The sequence below is a fragment of the Phacochoerus africanus genome, chromosome 12, assembly GCF_016906955.1.
Source record: "Phacochoerus africanus isolate WHEZ1 chromosome 12, ROS_Pafr_v1, whole genome shotgun sequence".
In the NCBI taxonomy this organism is placed as follows: domain Eukaryota; kingdom Metazoa; phylum Chordata; class Mammalia; order Artiodactyla; family Suidae; genus Phacochoerus; species Phacochoerus africanus.
This window is the reverse complement of record NC_062555.1, coordinates 18,721,419-18,743,658: the sequence shown is the minus strand read 5'-3', so window position 1 is coordinate 18,743,658 and position 22,240 is coordinate 18,721,419. Positions and strand designations below refer to the sequence as shown.

At 35.5% G+C, this 22,240-nt stretch overlaps 1 protein-coding gene across 1 annotated transcript in view; it reads right to left on the bottom strand.

The window, feature by feature from the left end:
• Positions 1-22,240, bottom strand: part of DNAH14 (dynein axonemal heavy chain 14) — a 319,091-nt gene that overhangs the window by 205,420 nt on the left and 91,431 nt on the right. The window contains 4 exon segments of the mRNA XM_047754627.1: positions 1,417-1,662; positions 4,166-4,356; positions 6,145-6,514; positions 8,248-8,589. Coding sequence (XP_047610583.1) covers positions 1,417-1,662; positions 4,166-4,356; positions 6,145-6,514; positions 8,248-8,589 — 1,149 coding nt within the window.

Sequence of the window (22,240 nt, the reverse complement as noted above, 5' to 3'; positions counted from 1 at the left end):
TTAGAAGTAGAAATGTGTGTGTGTGTGTGTGTATGTCTGCATGCATGTGCTGTTCTTTTCAACTTGAGTATGCCTACTTTATTGTTTATTAAATTCATTTTTAGTTTTAAATGAAGGCATTCAGTGCCTAAATGTTCCTTTCCGTAGAGCTCTAGTCAATTGTGGCAAAGTTTGGTTTATAATTCTCTCCTTTTGGCTTATTTCTAATTTAAAAAATTTGATCACATTTTCTGTATATTCTTACGGTTGCTTTTTAATTTCCCCCTTTCTGGGTGGTTCTGTTGTTGTTGGTCTATTTTTTATGCTTTTTTTTTGCCATTTGTTTAAAAATTTTCCTGCATGTGGTTAGAAAATAGTCTATTTGGTCTATCCCTTTTTTTTTTTTTATAATTTATTAAGTTTTTTCCTCCAAGGTCCAATCAATTGACACTTTCCCTAAATATTTGTGTTTACAAATAATGTGAATTCTATTTTCTTTCTTCCTTCCTTCCTCTTCCTTTCTTTTTCCCCTTCCCTTTCCTCCTCTTCCCCTCCCTTTCTTTGGCACACCTGCAGCATATGGAAATACCTGGCCAGGGATCAACTCTCAGCTGCAGCTGCAAACTATGCCACAGCTGCGGCAACACCAGATCCTTAACCCAATGTGCTGGGCTGGGGATTAAACCTGCATCTCCACAGCGACACAAGCCACTGCAGTAGGATCCTTAACAAGTGGCTCCACAGCAGGAAATCCTGTGAATTCCATTTGTTGAGTACATCTCTCTCTCTGGTTGCTTAATCTCTCCATAATCAACTATGTTAATATTACTGTAGATATCTCTATATTATTATATATCTTGTTGAGTTTCCTGAAGTTTTAAAGTGATTCTTAGTTATGTTATGGAATGTGGGGCTGCCCAGAGAAGGACTATCATGTGACACTGAATACAAGCTGACTCTACCGTTCGGTTCATAATGACACTATTAAGAGATGGAGAGGCTGCTAAAATAATTGCAGGAATATACAAGTGGAGAGGTAGGATTAACCTTTAAAAGCAAAAGGACAGGCAATGAAAATGAACCATACCACTTCGGCAAGAAGAATCTCAAGGCAACGGTTCTCTCATGGGGACAACTAGAACTCATGATTCAACTCATGTGGCTGTTTCTATCAGCAGTGGCACTGCTGGCAAGAGTCATGATTTATAGGGTCATATTTTGTTTGATCTAAATTTATCTCATCTGCCCAAATTAAATTTTCTGACACTTTCTCATGAACCATTATTGTTTCCATCAAAAGTTATTTTTAGTATTCGAAATACTCCTTTCTATATAAGTATGTAATTTATATAATTCAAAGCTTGCATAATGCAAAAATTAAAGTGATAAATAAAACTAAACACAATTAAAACATTTTCCCTCTGCCATAATGTTTACCTTAATGGGCCCAAGATAGGAAGATCCTTTAATTGTTGCAATTATGATTTGAGACTCTTCCAACTGAGCTAAAATGTCATCTATAGAAGAAATTATCAGGATAGAGTAATTTTCAGTGTGATGAAGAACTAAATGTAAAGGAGTCGTGTTCCAAAGATCAATAATCTTAAATAGCATTTTTTCAAGAGCAGCTTCATTAGTTGCTGAGGTTGATATTTCATTTATTGCATTTTCATACTGAAACATCTAAAATGAAAAAAAAAATTAGTATCCAGTGAAGCAAATCATTCCTGATTTGAAATGGAAGATTTAAATGAATGTGTTAAAGTATTAAAGATCTGACTCTATTAGGTGTATATCCCAACCAGAGACTTCATGGGTGAACCATCACGACACAGCCCTTTCCAGTTTTTATCATCCTAACTCTATCACATTCTTCACGCTCAGTGAAAATTTCTGAGCACAAAATTTATTTCTTCTGATTCTAGTCAGTGTAAAGAGTAGTTAATGGCACATTATGTATATTTGCAGATGGTATTATTTCCTTCAGCTTTCTTTTCTTTGCATTAATGCCAAATGCTTGATTACTCTGTGACATGCTTTTACTTTCTATAATAATTCTTGGGATATAATCATCTGAGAGAGTGTCACCCTAATGGACCCAGCTTTCTGTGGCTTTTCTTTGCCACAGCTCCACGAGGATAAATGTCTCTCAAAATACTGTAGTGAGTATATATAAGCCTTTTCCATATCACTGACTGCCATTTCCTATTGGGTGAAACCTTGATATAAATCTCCAGATTCACTCACCCTAACAGATACTCAGAGAGCTTCTCATCTCTGCATCTTAAAATTAACTAGCTGGGCGGATTGTTTTTATTCCTCAAAGCCGAATCTGCTGCAGTTCTGTTTTAGTATGCAGCTCAGTGGGGACTATGAACAAATATGACTAGTTTTCATCATCTGTCTTATGGGTTTGACAAAGATGGGAGAATGGTGGAATCAGTTGATTATTTATGGTCGTAAGTAAAAGCTTTGGGAAAGAGGCTTGTCTTTTGACATAGATTATTCATCCAAAGGCAGATAAGGAACCATCACAGTACCATCAAGTTTCTGTGCTGAAGAAAAAACTTTACACTCGTGCTGACATTCTGAAAATGCTAAAAAAATAAATTCAGAAACCGATAATGTGCAAAGCAAAAAATCTCATCCAAGTGCATCTGGCCAGTTCATGTCTTTATGGTCAAAGTTTGGAATCTTACTGACAAATGGTCAGATCTTCCAGTTGACTTGGTAATATCTGAGGGTTTTAGGTGACTCTTAATGCCTATAATTATCTTTATCTATTATAAAGAACACGGCTGGAGTTCCTGCCGCGGCACAGTGGAAACAAATCTGTCTAGGAACTATGAGGTTGTGGGTTCGATCCCTGGCCTCGCTCAGTGGGTTAAGGATCCGGCGTTGCCATGAGCTGTGGTGTAGGTCACAGACACGGCTTGGATCTGGTGTTGCTATGGCTCTGGCGTAGGCTGGCAGCAACAGTTCTGATTGGACCCCTAGCCTGGGAACCTCCATATGCCACAGGTGTGGCCCTAAAAAGACAAAGGACAAAAAAATAATAAAATAAAATAAAAATGGTTAATGGCTTTCTAAAATTAAAATGATCAACCATAAAGTAACTGTATTCATTATATATATATATATATATATATATACAATTGACCTCTCTTAACTTTGTGACATGCTTTTCATGAAAACAGAAAAAACTTTAACCATGAAAACCACTGTAAAATTCTATTTTTATAACAAAGCCTACAGACAAATCAAACAGTTGCTAATTATATTTTATTTTTATTTAAATTTTTAAAGCATAGTTGATTTACCAGTTTCCTTCAATTTCTGCTATACAGCAAAGTGACCCAGTCATATATATACCTACACACACACACACACACACACACACACACACGTTCTTTTTTTCATACTCCCTTCCATCATGTTCTAACCAAAGAGACTGGACATAGTTTCCTGTGCTATACAGTAGGACCCCATTGCATAGCGATTCTTAATGTAATAGTTCGTATCTACCAACCCCAAATTCCCTGTCCATCCCACTCCCTCCCCCCTTGAAAGACAAATACCATATGGTTTCATCTATATGTAGAATCTAAAATATGGCATGAATAATCCTATTTATAAAGCAGGAACAAATCGCAGACATGGAGAGCAGACTTGTGGTTGCTAACTGTATTATTTTAAATAAAATATCAAGTTGTTGGTAGGGCTACCATAACATGCTTTTACTATATCTTCATTCTATATAAAATGGAATATAGTAGTTTTGATTTTTCTATTCCTATAAAATGTATTCTCTATAAGTAGTAGCATTGTTAAATTATAAAACACTAATTTCACTTGTCACACATGAAAACTAGTATTACTGTTTACTAATCACCAAGATAATAATGGCATGATGAATGGCTTATTACCCTTATGATATGTTGATCGTATTTTTAAAACCAAAAAGCAAATTTACTGTTTACTGCAATTACTAGTTTATCATTACTAGTCTGCACTAAAATACTCCCGATTAAACATAATTTCCCATCACCTGTTATCTACTAATCTATTCCTACTTTTCCAGACATTCTATAAACACCTCCCTTTTCTAATTCCTATAGATTTACTTGCCTACTTAAAATTGGGCCCTCCACTATGCCAACATTTTTTTTCAAACTATTTTATTTACCTTGAGTGCTAGAAGATTCTCGACTGTACAGTTTTTATCAAGAGAAACTGATTTTCCAATCATCTCCTGGAGAGCTTCCCAATGCCTTGGCTTGAGACAGGGATTTCCTAGTGCAGTGATGATAGGCAGCTCTTGTTTAAAATCGGTCACTGATTGCTTAAGATGTGTTACCATGTCGTTTTTAGGTAAACCTGTAAGAAGCAATGGGTCATCATATTTTTTAAGCCAGAAAATAAATTTTCTATTTAATGTAATACTGGTTTATTAGTTATTAGTCTGTACTAAAATAATGAGTTTTATTAATATCACCCTTTAATCAAGTATGGATTAAAATAAAGAAAAATAGTTATCACAACTGGTAATTAAAAACCAAGACCGTAAGAATCAAGTTATCTTGTAAAATCTGAGATTAGGAATAGCCAACTACCATAGAGTTTCTCAGATTTTCACTGAAGACATTAAGACATTCAGAGTGACAGGTGCACACATACAATTCAAAAGACTGTTATAGGTTTTGGGTTTTTCGATTCTGCTCAGTGCGGAAGAACATCAAGTGAAAAATCTATCACTATCATTTCATAAAGAAAATATCTTTAAACTGCAATGTAGAAAGCGTAAGCAGAAACTTTGCCCTAGATCAGTGCCAGCCTGTTCTCTGGCATTGACAACCCACTGGGGTACAGGACTTAAAACCTGGGCAACTGAAGATTCAATCCTTATAAACTTTTTCTACATTTACAAAACAGAAGGGGAGGAGACAGAGATATAACCAAATTGGAGGACTCAGGAGAGCGGAAAACTATACCCATGTGATTGACTATCCAATTTATACAGATGGGGCTTATTTTAGAAAGCTCATATTGAATAACAAAAGTGAATTTTAAGACCTGGTTAGATAAAAGGACAAGAGAACAACTTTGGTTTTCATAAGTTTATACTCTGGCAAACAGCAAGATTTTATCTGGTAAACCTCGGATAAAAGAAAACATGGTCAGAGTTCCCGTCGTGGGTCAGTGGTTAACGAATCCAACTAGGAACCATGAGGTTGCAGCTTTGATCCCTGACCTTGCTCAGTGGGTTGAGGATCCCACGTTGCTGTGGCTGTTTCATAGGCCGGTGGCTACAGCTCCGATTCGACCCCTAGCCTGGGAACCTCCATATGCCACGGGAGAGGCCCCAGAAAAGGCAAAAAGACAAAAAAAAAAAAAAAGCATTGTCTACTTGTTACTTACATATTGTTCTCTGAAACAAATATATGACAAAATATCGAGAGGGAATGCATAAAATGAGTGTCGTGCTGCCTTAACATGATGAGTGATATGTCCCCAATTTTTCTTTTTTTCTAAAGTTTTTATAGTTATACATCTTGCAAAATTTAAAAACAAGCAAATGAAAGTGATTTTCCTGGGAGGAAATTATAGCTTAAAGTATAGCTGAGCGATAAGAGAGGAATTTAAAAAAAAAATTTTCTTGCCAAGAGAAATAAAACTTTCTTTTGGAAAGGATAGGGTCTTAACAGAATTGCTCACAGAGGAACAGCATCTCTGCCTCGGCAAGATTTCAGGTTTGATTATTAGCAGGGGGAACCTCTCAAAGTGATGCTAGCTGTATCCCCTACTGCTCAAAAGATATACTGCAGGCATACACAGGGAGGACATGTGGGTGGGCCCTGAAATAGGACTATCCCTGGCTCTAAGGAGAGACAGAATCAGGGTGAAGTGTTTGGGAGTCTACCCAGGGAACCAAATTCTAGCAGATACAAAAATTGTTACTAATTGCTTAAAAATTTTTTTGTCAAAGTTTTCAGCTCTTTCTTGCTTCAGGAAGTGATTCCTACCTACACTCTTGTGCTCTTCCCAGCTAGTAATGGTCAGGCCTTGGAACAGGCGGAGTGATGGAGCCAAGGACAACGATCTCGCTGGCCCGGAGGCAATTTCAGGGGTACTCCTAAGTAGGAGAACTTGAGAAAGACACTTTACCTTTTTCTAGTACAAAGATTATTTGCATCCATTTTGAAACGTTTCGATATGCTAATTCCGTATCAATACTGTGAAGAGCGCTATTCCTCCATTCCCAAAAGAGTGTTCCCCATTCCTCTTGCGCATCCCATAATATTTTCCTTAAGGTTAAATCATATTCAATGTCAGAGATCTCTGAAAGCACAATCTGGGTAATCTCATCCATACTAAGAGAATGTAGATGAAATTGGGCATCATCGAAACAGTCCCGATAGCTTGCATATGTTTTAGCTTTGTTAGCTAAATTTGCAGCTTCCTCTGAGAGCCTCTGGATCATTTCCATTGCTGTTGACACTTGAGTACCAGCACATAATAGAACAGGATTTCTTATCTAAAAAAATAACAGCAAAACCTTTTTCAGAGGACAGAATGTTCCCAACTTAACCATGTTTTACTGATAGCCTTTCGGTATGCCATCTGAGTTTCAACAAACATTATTCGCAGTCATTATCTGAAGACTGCCCTTAATGTATAACTGTGATTATGATCAATTTTAATTAATTGATACCATCATATCTATAATTTATTGTATACTTTATCTCAGGCCCTGTGCCAAGTATTCAGTACCTTATCTACTGATGCCATACAAGAAACTTGAGAGACAGTTTATATTTTCCACAATTTTTTAAGGAAGTTCCAAAGTTCGAAATCGTTTTCCCATCATCTAATGATTAAGTGGCAATTCCAGGGTATGGCTCTATGGCAGCCTGACTCCAAATCTTATTTCCTTTTTCTGATTCTGTTGAACTTTGTATTACTTTTATGATGTTGGTCACATGTTGCCTTGTATTAATGTTTTACTGTTGCACCTGAAATTGTGGGTATTTGCAACAGTATCCTCCCAAGAGGGACGTAAGTGAAATAATGTCCTGAATTATCCATTCCCAAATTATAAAATCCTTAAGATTAAGGACAATTTCACTGATTCATTTTTTTATACCTCATAGAACCTAGTACAGTAAAATGGAGATGGCAGCTTTTTATTAAAAAGTTGTTGAAAGTATAAATGAATTTGGATCCTATTACCTTATTCTTTACAGAAAATCCAGCCTATGGAACTGCATGTTATCTGGAGTCTGGTCATCTAACACACACTGATAAAAATCACGACACAATAAGGTTATGAAATTGATGAGCAGTATCTGTGACAATGGATAGGGCCTAATATATAACTTATTAATGGTTATGCTCATATAAAAATCTCCTTAGGCTTCTCTCATAATTTTCCATTCATTAATATTCACTTAGTTTTATAAATGAGCTATCTTCAGAGAGGGGGAAAAATATTTGGAGAAATACTCTTATTGCTTAGGTGGAATCAAGGTAAACTTCTGCCAGTCCTATTAGCAGTGTTCGAATTGAGATCTTCACAGAATGGTGTCAGCCACGGAGTGCATAAATTAAAAAAAATAATCAGTTGCAATAAATAACATTGTGCCTAATACATACATACATACTCAAAATACACTGAATAAACATGATAACAACAACATGTAATGGTGGTGAGGAGAGATGGGTGGTGAGAAGCAAGGTGTCTGGAGCTCTGGCTCTTACTTGCTATGTGATGTCAAGTTAGTCTCTTTAAATCTCAGGGTTTTTTTTTTTTTTTCTTTCCATGCAGATAAAAGGATAAAGCACCTGGCAAAGTTACTGATGCTTGGTAAAAGGTCAGTAAATACTAGCTGTTTATTTTATAGTTTGTTCCTCATGATAATTGATTATTATCTTTTGGCTTAGACTAAGACCCAGAAAGATTTCAGAGTTCTTTATCTCTTTTTTGCAGTCTGTGGAAGCCTACAGAAAAAGTCATCAGCTTTGCAATTGTTTCGACAATCATTCATAATTGGAGAAAATGCTCAATTTCAGTTAGAGGTTAGTGAAATAGATGTGTAATTTCACTTCCCATTCAAGTTCACAAATCAAGAAAATTCTGCCTGTGAATTCCATCTTAAGAATATTTGGATTACATTTTTTACCTAAGATTCCACACAAAGAAAATACCTGTATGTTAGGCTTTTATGAGACTAATATCAAGTTGATTTTTACAGAAAAACAAAAACTTACTTTGGCCTTTAAATTACTAACTTCCACGCGCAGACCAGTGATATGTGCTTCCAAATTGTCTCTGAATTTAGCAATAGCAGCATCCTTATTGCTTTCACTTAACTTCACGCAAGTTTTTAGTTGACCAAACTTGGTCAGAAAGATTTTATGTACGGCAATTTGCTCCTCTGAAATATGGATCTGGTAATACTTTACAACAGAATATAGCTGAGCAATTGTTGAGTACTCTTTTTCTAATTTGGAAATTTTTGAAGAAACTGTATCCAAAAAAGTAAAATGTTCCACAAAATCTTCTATTTCAGTGGGAGTACATTCCAGCTTTTTCAATGCTGAGTCTACAACCTGAAAGCATTAACACAGCAATTATAATTATATAATGATTCTTCACTATTTTAGAAGACTGCTCTTTTTAACATCTTTCAATAACATATAATTATAATTTAAGAAGAAAGAAAGACATCGTCTCGACATTATTCTAAATACTGTTTAAATTCTGGGGTATTAACATGATCAAATCCTTTCTATTAACAGAAGAAACTTCAATTACCTTGCACATAAACTAAATGCTACTAAGACATAAAAGAAGGACTATTATGAATACATTTGTTCCTAAGAAATACATATAGTAATAGTAACAAGGTATGACTGAAATGTGAACAGTATATAATAGCTGCTTCCATTTTTTGAGCATTTATGTGCTATGTTCTTTATATACATGATCTCACTTTGTTCTGATAGCATTTTTGCTAAATGAGCATTATTTTCTCTAGTCTACACAAGAGGAAGAGTCTCAGAGGGATTGATTTGCCTAAGATCTGAAATTTAGTGAGCCTACAGAGCTATGATTCAAACCAAAATCTGATTCCCAATCCTGTTTGTATCCAATCTAAGTATATGCAATCATTAAGCATGTGTCAAACATCCACACATTTTGTAAGTATGCACATATCACTCCATGAAATTTTCAAAAATGGCTGTACTTCTATATTTAAATTACAATTTTATCATATTTTCCTTCATGTCCCAAGGCCCCTTAATGAGTGCTCATAATTTTGGAATTAGTATCAGTTTACTTTTCAAGCTCACATCCTTGAATCAACTGCCTGTGTCTCTTATTTTTCAAATATTTTATTTGATTATAAAAGAGATGCTCACACAAAAACTGCAATACAAAAAGTTTATAAAATTGAAAATACATATTATTCCATTATACTGAGATAAGCGCTGTTAGCCTCTCAGAAATCTTACTGTGGTGTGTGTGTACATATGTGTACATGCACATCTGTGAACATGCTTTTGCTTACACGTTTTTATCACGGGGTCAATATGAACAGGCTTTAAAGTCAGAGAGGCTTGGGTTTGAATCCGAACTCCCAGATTTACTATTTACTGTGTGAGCCCACGTAGCTTTACTTTATTTATTTGTTTTCCCTTTTTGGCGGCACCATGGTATAAGTTCCCAGGCCGGGGACTGAACCTGCATCCCTGCTGCTGCAGAGACACTTGGATCTCACTGTGCCACAGTGGGAACTCCAGCTTTACTTTAATAAACTTGGTGTCATTGCAGTTTTGAGGATCAAACAAAATAATTTAGTAATGGGCTTATAATGGTGCATGCCAAATTTGATTAAAAATGATCAAAACAGGAGTTCCCGTCGTGGCACAGTGGTTAACAAATCTGACTAGGAACCATAAGGTGGCGGGTTCGGTCCCTGCCCTTGCTCAGCGGGTTAACGATCCGGCGTTGCCGTGAGCTGTGGTGTAGGTTGCAGACGCGGCTCGGATCCTGCGTTGCTGTGGCTCTGGCGTGGGCCGGTGGCTACAGCTCCGATTCAACCCCTAGCCTGGGAACCTCCATATACCGCGGGAGCGGCCCAAGAAATAGCAACGACAACAACAACAACAAAAAAGACAAAAAAAAATGATCAAAACAAAATACTTAGTAAACACAACTATCTTTTTTTCTTTTTATATATAATGATTTTTTTCATTATATCTGGTTTACAGTGTTCTGTCAATTTTCTACTGTACAGCATGGTGACCCAGTTAAACATACATGTACAGATTCTTTTTTCTCGTATTATCCAACCACACACCCCAATTTAAAAGCACAGATTGATATTGCAAAGGAAACAGATGATTCCTGCTTTTCTGGCATAGAGTAGGAAAAGATGATACATACCCAAACCTCCTTTTTGTCACTAGTACTACATTCATATCAAAACCAGATAGGGATAGTAAAAAAGAAAAGAAAATCATAGACCCAATTTCACTTACAAGGATAAATGCAAAAAAATCTTTAAAAATAATGTGCATCTATGTGCATGTGCATGCTGCAAGTTAAATCTATTGATTTGGATATAAGATTAACCTTAGAAAATGAATTAATGTAATTACCCATATTAAAAGATTAAAGTAAAACAGCTGCATGATTATCTCAATAGATGCAGAATAAGCATTTGATAATTTTATGATTTCAAAACCACTTAGCGAATTCAGAACGCTTATCCAATAAGAGAATTTCCTTAACCATAAAAAGGGAAGTTACTGAAAGCCTAGGAAATAAAATCATACCTGAGGCATGCATCAGCCAGAAAGATGAATAAATGGAACATTCACACAGGTTCCTAAAAAACACATAGCTCAGAAACAACTCATAATTCTGGAACTAAAACCCGTAATTCTTAAAACTGTGGAAATTTGGTTCATAATAACTCACATATGTTCACTCTGTGCCAGAAAGTGTGGAAGAGCTTTACAATCAGTTATTTAATTCTCGCAGCCACTAGTTACTAACATTATTAGTTACTAATATTATTGCCCATTTACAGCTGAAGTACAGAGAAGATGAGCTTATTAATTTCGCCTTTCAAATAGTAAATAGAAGAGGCAGGATTTTTTAATAGAAAAATGTTATTTAAATTATTTAAACAGAAAATAGAAAAATGTTAATTGTACATGAGTTGTAACACATTTCTCCACCTGTGTAATTATGTTTGTAATCAAAATGTGGAAAACGTCCATTGCCCTAAAAGATTTCTTGGGCCCTATACCAAAACAATCTCCTATCTTTGGCCTCAGAGAACTACCTATTTGCTTCTTGTCACTATAGATTAAATTTGTATTTATTCATACATTTGAAATCCTACGCTAGGCACTCCTTTGTGTCTGGCTTCTTTTGCTCAGCACATATTGGAGGTTCATCCAAGCTGCTGCATGTTAGCAGGAGTTCATCCCTTTTACTGCCTAGTTCCAATGCAAGACGCCGTTTTATTCTTATCTATTCACCTCTCAAGACATCTGGATTTTTCTTCTGGGTTTTGGCCCTATGAGTAAAGCTTCTATGACTATTTGGGTACAAGTCTTTGTTTGGACTTACTTGTTTTCATTTATGTAGGTAAATAATGTAGAATGGGATTGCTGTGTCAAACATTAAGTGAAAATTTACCTTTATAAGAAGCCAGTTTTCACAGAGGGATGCAATGCTGGCTGTATCTAGTCTAGTAAGAGTTTTTAACATGAATGGATGTTTGATTTTGCCAAATGATTTTTCTGCATCTATTGAGATGATCATAGTGTGTGTGTGTGTGTGTGTGTGTGTGTGTGTGTGTGTGTGTAGGTGTAGGGCTAGATTCTCTTTTTTTTCTTTTCTTTTGTTAATGTGGTGTATGATGTTGATTTGTATAGGCTGAACCATCCTTATGAACTTGGGACGAATCCCACTTGGTTGTGGTGGACGGTCTTTTTTATGTGTTGTTGAATTTGGTTGAGTGAAATTTTGTTGAGAGAGTTTTCGCATCTATATTCACAAAGATATTAGCCTATAATTTTCTTTTTATGTAGTATCTTTGTATGGCTTGGGCATTAGGGGATAGTGGCTTGATAGAATATCTTCGGGAGTGTTCCTTCTTCAATCTTTTGGAAGAGTTTAAGAAGGATGGGTAGTTCTTTGTATGTTTGGTAGAATTTGCCTGTGAAGTCATCTGGTCCTGCACTTTTGTTTGTAGGGAGTGCTTTTTTTTTTATTACATATGAAATTTCATTTCTAGAGATCAGTATCTTCAAATGATCTATTTCTTCTTGATACAGTTTTGGTGGGCTGTATGTTTCTAGAAAGTTGTTAATTTCTTTTAGGTTGTCAAATTTGTTGGCATATAACTGTTCATAGTATTCTTGCATGAATTTTTGTACTTCCGCAGTATCAGTTGAGATTTATCCTATTTCATTTCTTATTTTATTTGCATTCTCTCTCGTTTCTTCTTGGTGAGCCTGGCCAGAGGTTTGTCAGTTTTTTAGCCCTTTCAAAGAAAGAGGTCTTGGCTTTAATGATTTTTCAATTGAAATTTCTACTGAAATTTCTATTCTATTTTTTAAGTCTCTTTTATTTATTTCCTCTTTGATCTTCATTATTTCTTTCCTTCTGCTTTTACATTTTGTTTCTTTTTCTCATTGTTTTAGGTGCTAGGTTGTTTGACATTTTCTTGTTTTCCTAGGAAGGTCTGTATTGCCATAAACTTCTAAGAACTGCTTTTGCTACATCCCCATAGTATTTGTATGGTTGTGTTTTCACTGTCATTTGTCTCAAGGTATTTAATTTCCTATCTGATTTCCTTGTAGAGCCACTGGTTTTTTAGTAGCATGTTGTCTAGTCTCCATGTAGTCATTTTTTCCTCATTTCTTTTCCTGTGGTTGATTTCTTGTTTCATGATGTTATAGCTTGAGAAGATGCTTGAAATAATTTCTATACTCTTAAATCTGCTGAGGTTCGTTTTTGCCCTAGTATGTGGTCAATCTCAGAGACTGTTCCTTGTGCACTTGAAAATAAAGTATATCCTTGTTTTGTTGTATGTAATGTTCTGAAAATATCAGTTAAGTCTAACTTTTCCATTGTATCATTTAGGATTTCTGTTGTCTTACTGAGTTTCTATATAGAAGATCTGTCCATTAATGTGCATGAGATGTTAAAGTCTCCTACTATTATTCTATTCCCATCAATTTCTCCCTTTGTGTCTGTTATTATTTGTTCCACGAATCTGGGTGCTCCTGTATTTGTTTCATATATGTTGACAAGTATAAAATCTTCTTACTGTATTTATCCTTTTATCATTAAATACTGCCCTTTTTAATTTTTCTTTGTGGTCTTTGTTTTAAAGTGACTCTGGCTTTTCTGTCATTGGCATGAAATATCTTTTCCAGTCCCCTCACTTTCAATTTGTGTCCTTTGCCCTAAGGTGAGACTCTTGTAGGCAGGATACTATAGGCGCTTGGGTTTTTTGTTTGTTTGTTTTTAATCCAGTCTGCCACTCTATGTCTTTTGATTGGAGCATCAGTCCACTGACATTTAAGGTAATTATTAATAAATATGTATTTACTGCCATTTTAAACTTTCTATTTTGGTTGATTCTGTGCTTCTCCTTTGTCTGTTTATTTTTCTTTTGTGGTTAGATGATTTCCTTCTATTTTATGGTTGTGTCCTCTCCTTTTTGGTTTTTATGAATCTATTTTATGTTTTTGATTGGTGGTTGCCCTGTATTTCAAGTATGTTAACCCTTTTCTCTATCTGTTTGCTTTAGACTGGTAGTCACATAGGCTCAGATACATTCTTTAAAAAAAAAAAAAAAAGCATATACATTTTCTTACTCTCCTTCCCCACATTTTATGATTTTGATGTCCTTTTTTACATTTTTATCCTTTTGCTGCTCCTTGTGTTTAACATGCTTTCACAAATAGTTTTTTTTTTTAATCTGTATACTGGTTAATTTATTTCCTTTCCCACTCTGATTTCTTCCTTCCTACATGTTCTTGCTTCTTATCTACTTAAAAAAAACCCTTCAGTAGTTTAGGATAAGTTTAATATTGCTGTTTTCTTTTAGTTTCTGCTTGTCTGGGAAATTCTTTATTTCTCCTATTTGAAATGATAATCCCCCGAAAGTATTCTAGGTTGCAGATCTTTCCCTTTCAAGATTTTGAATGTATTTTGCCATTCCTTTCCAACCCACAGCATTTCTATAGAGAAATCAGAGAATAGCCTTATGGTGGGTTCCCTTGTAATGAACTTTTTTTTTTTTTATCTTGCTGCTTTTATAATCTTCTAACTTTTGCTATTTCTATTATAATATGTCTTGGTGTATGTCTGTTTGCGTTTATCTTGTTTGGGACCTTCTGTGCTTTCTGTATTTGGATATCTTGACTTCTTTAGGTTTTGGAAGTTTTCAGCCATAATTTCTTGAAATAGGTTTTCAATCCTCCTTTCTCTTTTTTCTCCTTCTGGAATCCCTATTATTTGTAGATTGGCAGGCTTTATATTATCTCATAGGTCTGTTATCTTGTTTTCACTTTTTTCCATTTAGCTTCTCCTGTTTTGCTTGGTTAATTTTCATTATCCTATCTTCTAGATCAGGTATTCTTTCTTCTGCATTATTAATTCTGCTATTCCATGCCTTTAGCTCAGCTTTATTCTTAGGAAATGAACTATTTTTTTTTTGAATGCTATAGAGAAACTGATTTGTCTTCTTTAGAAAGGAGGTGAAGGCCTTCTACCTTTTTTAAAGTCTGTATGGTATGAGTGGGGCAATATTTATTCTTTACTTCTGATGGCTATTTCCATGGCTCTTTCCATGAGGAGGAGCTCCACTAGCCTAACTCTCCTTGTGCCTCTTTCACCCCACACTGTTTCCCAGGGAAAGTGAAATGACTTCCATGACTGATGAGTTTAGAAGGAGAAACTGGGAAGGCATGGCCTAGGCCCTTTCTTTCAAAAGTCAATTTGTCCATGAATAGTATGTGTCCCTCTCCATTCACTGTCTTACAGCAAGAGGGGCTCACTGTAGCCAGGATATTGGTAATTTTTTAGGGCAATCAATGTTGAGTGGGTTAAGTCTCTAATTCTGGGCTTCAGTTTTGAGAAAGTTAATTTAAAACAAATATAAATTATATATTACAAGATCCACTTTATTAGTAAATGAGATATTTTTAATCTCTTTTGCCTTAATCTACGGTCTTCTCAGTTGGTTCAGCACTCACTCAAATAAGAGTGGTAATATTTATTAGATCCCCTAAAACTCAGCACATGGGAAGAAGTGTATAAGTAACCAAAGGGATGGGCTATGGCAGATATTTTAAGCTGACTAATTCAAAATCCAGCCCGTCTGATCTTTTTCTTGTCGTCTTCTATACCAAAGATTAGGAGTTTAAAATGTGCCATCTCAGCAGATCCATTTGCAGCTGGAGGTGGCACTGTACCAGCCCTGAGATACCAACACCCAAACTTCTTTTTGCATTAGACAATACTTTTGTTTCATAAATGTCTTTTGAGTTTTCTACTCCATGCTGGGTAATGCAATCCTAAATGAAATAGTGATTTTTCTGTTACAGGACTGCTGTGGATCTAAAAATAATGTATCTTTCATTACATATAGAACATAGTGCCTTTCATCTAATACATGCTTTTCAATCCTTTCTTAAACCATTTGTAGCATTAAAAACTAGTAAATATTTCCTCCTTCTTAAAATACTCTCTTGCTTTTCCTTATCTTTGGCTGCTCTTTCTTAGTATACTTTGCACACTTCTTTTCCTTGAACAATCCCCAATATGTTGAACAATCCCCTGATATCCCTCAGGTTTCTATTGTAGGTCCTTTTATATTCTTATCACACATATAAACAAAGGAATTCTCATTCACTTTGATGATTTCATTGACCAGGTATATGCTAGCCATTTAATATATGTTTGCAGTCTAGACACTGAGCCAATATTCAGACACATTTACCTGAGTATATCTTCTCAACTATGACACAATTTAACAAGCAATATGTTCCCTCTCCCAGTGAACTGCATCACTGCCCACTCTGCTGACTAACCCAAAAACCTGAAAGCATCACTGATACCCGCCTTTCTCTTTTTCTTACACTCAATCACTAAATCCTATTGATTCCATCTCTTAAATATATTTCAAATCCATATACTTCTCATACTCTATTATTGTTACTTCCCTAGTCCAAGCTATCATCACCTCCCCCAAGATTACAGAAACAGTTTTTTTAATCCTGTATTGTCCCACTTTAATCCCTTCTTTACCCTGTAGTTAGAGTGGTTCTTACAAAAATGAAAATTTCGTCATGTCATTTCCCTGTTTAGAATCTTGCAAAGGTTGCCAACAGGGAAAGGAGGCAGAAAGTGGTAGGAAGTACTATTTTAGACAAGGTGGTCAGAGGTTTCTTTGAGGAAGTGACATGGGATCAAAGACCTAACAAATGTAATAAATTCAGGGTTTTTCTGAAGATAATATATATCATGTACGTTTTCCAAGTACATGTTTTAAAATTATGATCTACTAATCTTAAAGATTCTCATGCAGAGTAAAATCAGCATCATGGCAGCTTTAGGATGCTCTCTTTGTCTCTCCCCTTTAATCCAAAACTAGTAAAACATCCACAACTCACAAAGGTTCCTCTGCCCAACACACCAGAATGCCAGAGAATTGCACACATCTGTACACCTAAATGTAGATAAACTGGGCATATAGAGGAGGCATAATGGGAGAACAGTGGAAGTGGTGCCTGTAATCCTAGCCCCTGGCCACGGTAGCTAAACCCACAACCCCAGAAAACCTACTGGCAGTAGGAGAGGTGGGGTACAAGATCCAGCCTCTCAGCTTCAGTGGCACATTCAGGCAAGAGATCAGGGAAACAGCGGCACTGACGCCTATGACCCCCATCCCTTCAAATGGAAACTCAACTCAAGTCTCCCTCCTACAGTGACTGCACCTGAAAATCTAAAAACCATGGGCCTGGCAGAGGTGTCCATGACCTTGATTTCCTTCCATCTATCTCTTTTCCCCTCAGCAGTGGAGCCTGAAAACCAAGTAACCCCAGAAATGATGAAGGCACTTGCCATCCTTATGTCCCAGGTAGTAACACCAACAGAAGTAACACCTGAAATAGCAAGGCACTAGTGCCCCCAGAAACAGAAGCAAACATGAAGGCACTGGTGACGCCTCCATTAGAGGTAGTGGAAAGTGAAAAGTACTCATTTTCAAATTTGTTTAAAGCAGCCCAGGTAAAAGAAATAAAAACATTGTGCTAAGAAGGAAGGGAAACATAAGAATAATAGGTATTCCAGAAGGAGAAGAGAGAAGGGAACAGAGATTCTATTTGAAAAAATAATAGCTGAGAACATTCCAAACCTGGAGAAGAAACTGGATATACAAGTCCATGAAATTATGAGAACATCTAATTACTTCAGTGCAAAAGGACTTTCTCCATGATATATTAAAATTCAAAAAGTCAATTACCAAGAAAGAAATTTAAAGGCACCCAGGGAAAATAAGATGGTAACCTACAAAGAAATCTCCATTGTCCTATCAGCAAATTCCTCACAGAAAATCTACGGGCTGGGAGAGAGTGGAATAATATACTCAAAATGTTGAGAAATTAAAAACTGTCAACCAAGAATACTCTATCCAGCAAAATTATCCTTCATATATGAAGAAGAAGTAAAGCCTTTCTCAGAAAAACAAGAGCTAAAGGAGTTCATCACCACTGAACTTGCCTTTCAAGAAATACCCAAAGGAGCTCATTTATCTGAAACAAAAAGGCAAAAGTACACAAAACTAAATAGGTAAATAGACAGACAATCACAAAACTGCAACTCTACTCAGAATAAGTTGTTAATTACTAAATTGTAGCATAAAGTTTAAAGAGAAAAAAGCAGTAAAAATAACTACAGCTTTTTCAATTCAGCAGTAAACTCCAAAAATAAAAAGGGACAACTTGAGACAACATAAACACAAAAGGGGAAGAGGAAAAGTGTAAAATACATACAGGCAAATGAAGATAAGATGCTATCAGCAGAAAAAGGACTATTTTATTTATGAGATGCTTTATACAAACATCAAGGTAATCATAAAACACAAATCTAAAGCAGAGACATGAAACACATACAAAAAAGGAAACTGAGAAAAGTATCACAGAAAACCAACCAAAAATGGCAGGCAGAAACACAAGGAAAACAATGGAGATATGGAGCAACCAGGAAATGTTACACAAAATGGCAGTACTAATTCCTCACTTTTATCAATAATCAGCCTAAAAGTTAACTGATTTAATTCACCAATCAATAGACACAGAGTGGCTGGCTGGGTTGAAGAACTAAGATCCAACTGCTTGCTAACTCCAGGAGACTCATCTTAGCTCTAAAGACCAAACACAGACTCGAAGTGAAGGGATAGAAAGTGATACTCCAAGGATATGGCAGCCAAAAGAAAGTGAATGTGGCCATACTCAAATCAGAAAAATAAACTTAAAGCCAAAAATTGTAATGAAAGACAAAGATGGACACTCAGTACTGGTAAAGGGACAAGTCATCAAAAAGACATACCTGTTATTAATATATATGTAGCTATAATAGCAATTAATGACAAATTTAAAGGAGGAATTGACAGAAACACAGTAATAGTAGTGGACTTTAACATGTCAGTTACATCAACGGATAGATCATCTGGATAGAAAGTCAACAAAGATACAGTAGCCTTATATGAAAGATAAACAGATGGCTCTGATAGATTTATAGAGAATATTCCATCCAAATGCAGCAAAATATACTTTATTTTCAAGTGCAAATGGATCATTTTCAAAGATAAATCATGTTCTGGGACAGAATATAAATATCAATTAATTTAAGAAGATTGAAATCATATCAAGTATCATTTCTGATACTAGAAATCAACTACAAGAAGAAAGTTGGGAAAATCACAAATATGTGGAAATTAAACATGATACTGAACAACTACTGAGTCAAAAAATAAATCAAAGGAGACATTTGAAAATACCTGGAAATAAACAAAAATACAACGTACCAAAATCTATGGCATGCAGCAAATTCAATACTAGAAGGAAAGCTTATAGCAATACAAGTCTACCTCAAGACACACACATGCACACGCACACACACACACACACACAAAATCCCCCCAAAACAATCTAGCCTTATATCTAAAGGAACTAGGAAAAAAACCCAAAACTCAAAGTCAGCAGAAGGAAGCAAATTATGTAGATCAGAACAGAAATAAATGAAATAGAGAAGAAAGAGACAGTAGAAAAGATCAATGAGGCTAAGAGCCGGTTCTTTGAAAAGATAAGAAGAAAAAAAAAAAGATAAATCTGCAACTCTAGTCACTAAGAAAAAAAAGAGAAGGCTCAGATAAATAAAATCAGAAACGAATGAGGAAAAATTACAATGGACACCACAGAAATACAAAGGTTTATAAGAGAACATTATGAACAGCTATATAAGAACAAATTGAACAACATAGAAGAAATGGACAAATTATTAGAATCATATAACCTTGCCAAACTGAATCATGAAAAATAGAAAACCTCAATAGACCAATAACTGCAAAAGAGATTGAAATAGTAATCAAATACCTCCCCCAAAAACACAAGTCCAGGACCTGTCAGCATCACAGGTGAATTCTACTAAACATCCAAAGATTCATGCTTATTCTTCTCAAACTCTTTCCAAAAACTGAAGAAGGGAGAACACTTTATTTTATGGGGACAACATTATCCTGATACCAAAGTCAACAACACACAAAAAGCCAAAATTATAGGCCAATATCTCTGAAGAACATAAATGTGAAAATCCTCTACAAAATACAAGATAACTTCTTACATCAATATATTAAAATGATCATACACCATGATCAAGTTGGATTTATTTCAGGGATGCAGGATGGTTCAACATCTGAAAATCAACATGATACATCACATTAACAAAAAAAGATAAAATAATGATCTCAGAGGAGAACAAGATGGCAGAGTAGAAAATGTGGAGCTCAGCTCCCCCTACATCAAAAATACATCTACATCTGGGATAAGTCTCAGAGAAAACCAACTGAAAGCTGGCAGAAGATCTCTTACTCAACAAAAACTGCTGGCTAACTGTCAGCACTCCCACAGGAACATGAATTTGGCAGATTTTAGGAGGTTGTATATGGTAGGCATTGGGAGACTGTGCAAGACAGCTTAATATCAGCTCTTGGTGCTTCTATTCCAACAACTAGAGAGTAGACCCTACCACTGATAGGGCTATGACAAGCACAGAGCAAGAGACCCTGCCCAAAAGGTGAGATGTGACATGTATCCACCTACCAAAAACAGTTCTGCAAAAATATTGGACTCACAGAGTCTACACAAGGACACTCTCACCTAAAAACACGCCTTCAAGACCATAGTAGATTACGTTTTTCCTAAATACACGTGTCAAAGAAATATAAGTAAAATGTAAAAGCAAAGGAACTACTTCCAACTAAAACAAGAGAAATCCCCTGAAAGAGCAGAGAAACTGACTTCTAGAGTCTACTGAATTCAAAAAGGTGGTAATAAAAATGCTAACTGATTTAAGAAAGACTACTGACAGAAATGCAAATCACTGTAACAAGGAACTAAAAAACTATACAGAGAAGCCAATCAAAATTAGACAACTCAATTGCCAAGATAAAACCCAAGCTAAAGGCAATGAATAGCATACTAAATAATGCAGAAGAAAGAATAAGTGATCTGGAAGACACAATAATGAAAATCACCCAGTTAGAAGAGCAGACAGAAAGACAAAATAAAAAAATGAAAGCAACACCTGTAATATATAAGAGAAAAAAAAGGGCCTAGGTATGTATAATGGGGGCTCCATAAGAAAAAGAGTGCAAGAAGGAGATGAAAATGTATTTGAAGAAAGTATGGCTGATAACTTTACAAACCTACAGAAGGAAACAGATATCTAAGTACAGAAAGTCTAGAGAGTCCCAAACAAGATGAACCCATATAGACTCACACTAAGACGTGCAAATAAAATGGCAAAAGTTAAAGACAAGATTCTAAAAAATGGCAAGAGAAAAACAAGTCACAAACAAGGGAATCCCCATAAGGCTATCAGCTGATTTATCTGTAGAAATTTTACAGGGGACCAGAAGGGAGTGGCAAGATATAGTCAAAGTCCTGAAAGGGAAAAATCTGCAACCAAGCATACTCTACATAGCAAAATTGTCATTTGTAACAAAAAGCATGATATATATAATCTCTCAGACAAGCAAAAATGAAAAGAATACATTGATACCTAACCTCTTCTAAAAGAAATAAAGAAGAGCCTTCTATAAATAGAGAAGAAGCAAGCATCTATAGGAAAGACAAATTCACAACAGGAAAGGCAAAAACAAAAGAATTGAAATTCACTTATTACACAAAAAAGCTAATAAATACATTTGTGAAAATGATTATAAGTACAATGAACAGCACAAAGAAAAACATGAAGATAGAAAGTATGACATCAAAATTACAAAAAGTGTGGAGTTCCCATTGTGGCACAGCAGAAACGAATCCTACTAGGAACCATGAGGTTGAGGGTTTGATCCCTGCCCTCACTCAGTGGGTTAAGGATTCCGTGTTGCTGTCAGCTGTGGTGTAGGCCAGCAGCTGTAGCTCCGATTCAACCCCTAGTCTGGGAACCTCTATATGCCACGGGTGCAGCCACAAAAAGCAAATAAATAAATAAATAAATAAATAAAATTACAAAATGTGGGGGAACAAAGTAAGAAAATGTAAATCTTTTAGAATGTCTGAGCTTATATAATTATTAGTTTAAAGCAAGTATATATAATTATAGGTCAACATACTTCAAAACCAGGATAACTACAAGTCAAAAACATACAACAGATTCACAGAAACCAAAAAGAAAGAAACTCAAGCATACTACAGAAGAAAGCCATCAAATCACAAAAGGAAAAACAAAAAGAAGAACAAAGGATCAAGGAAGAAGTATAAAATCATGAGGAAATCAAGGTGGCAATAAGTGCAAATCATCAATAATTACTTTAAATGTCAATGGACCAAATATTCCAATCAAAAGATATAGAATGGCAGACTGGATAATAAGCAAGAGCCTACAATATGCTGTTTACAAGAGACCTACTTTAGGTCAGAAGACAGACTGAAAGTGAGG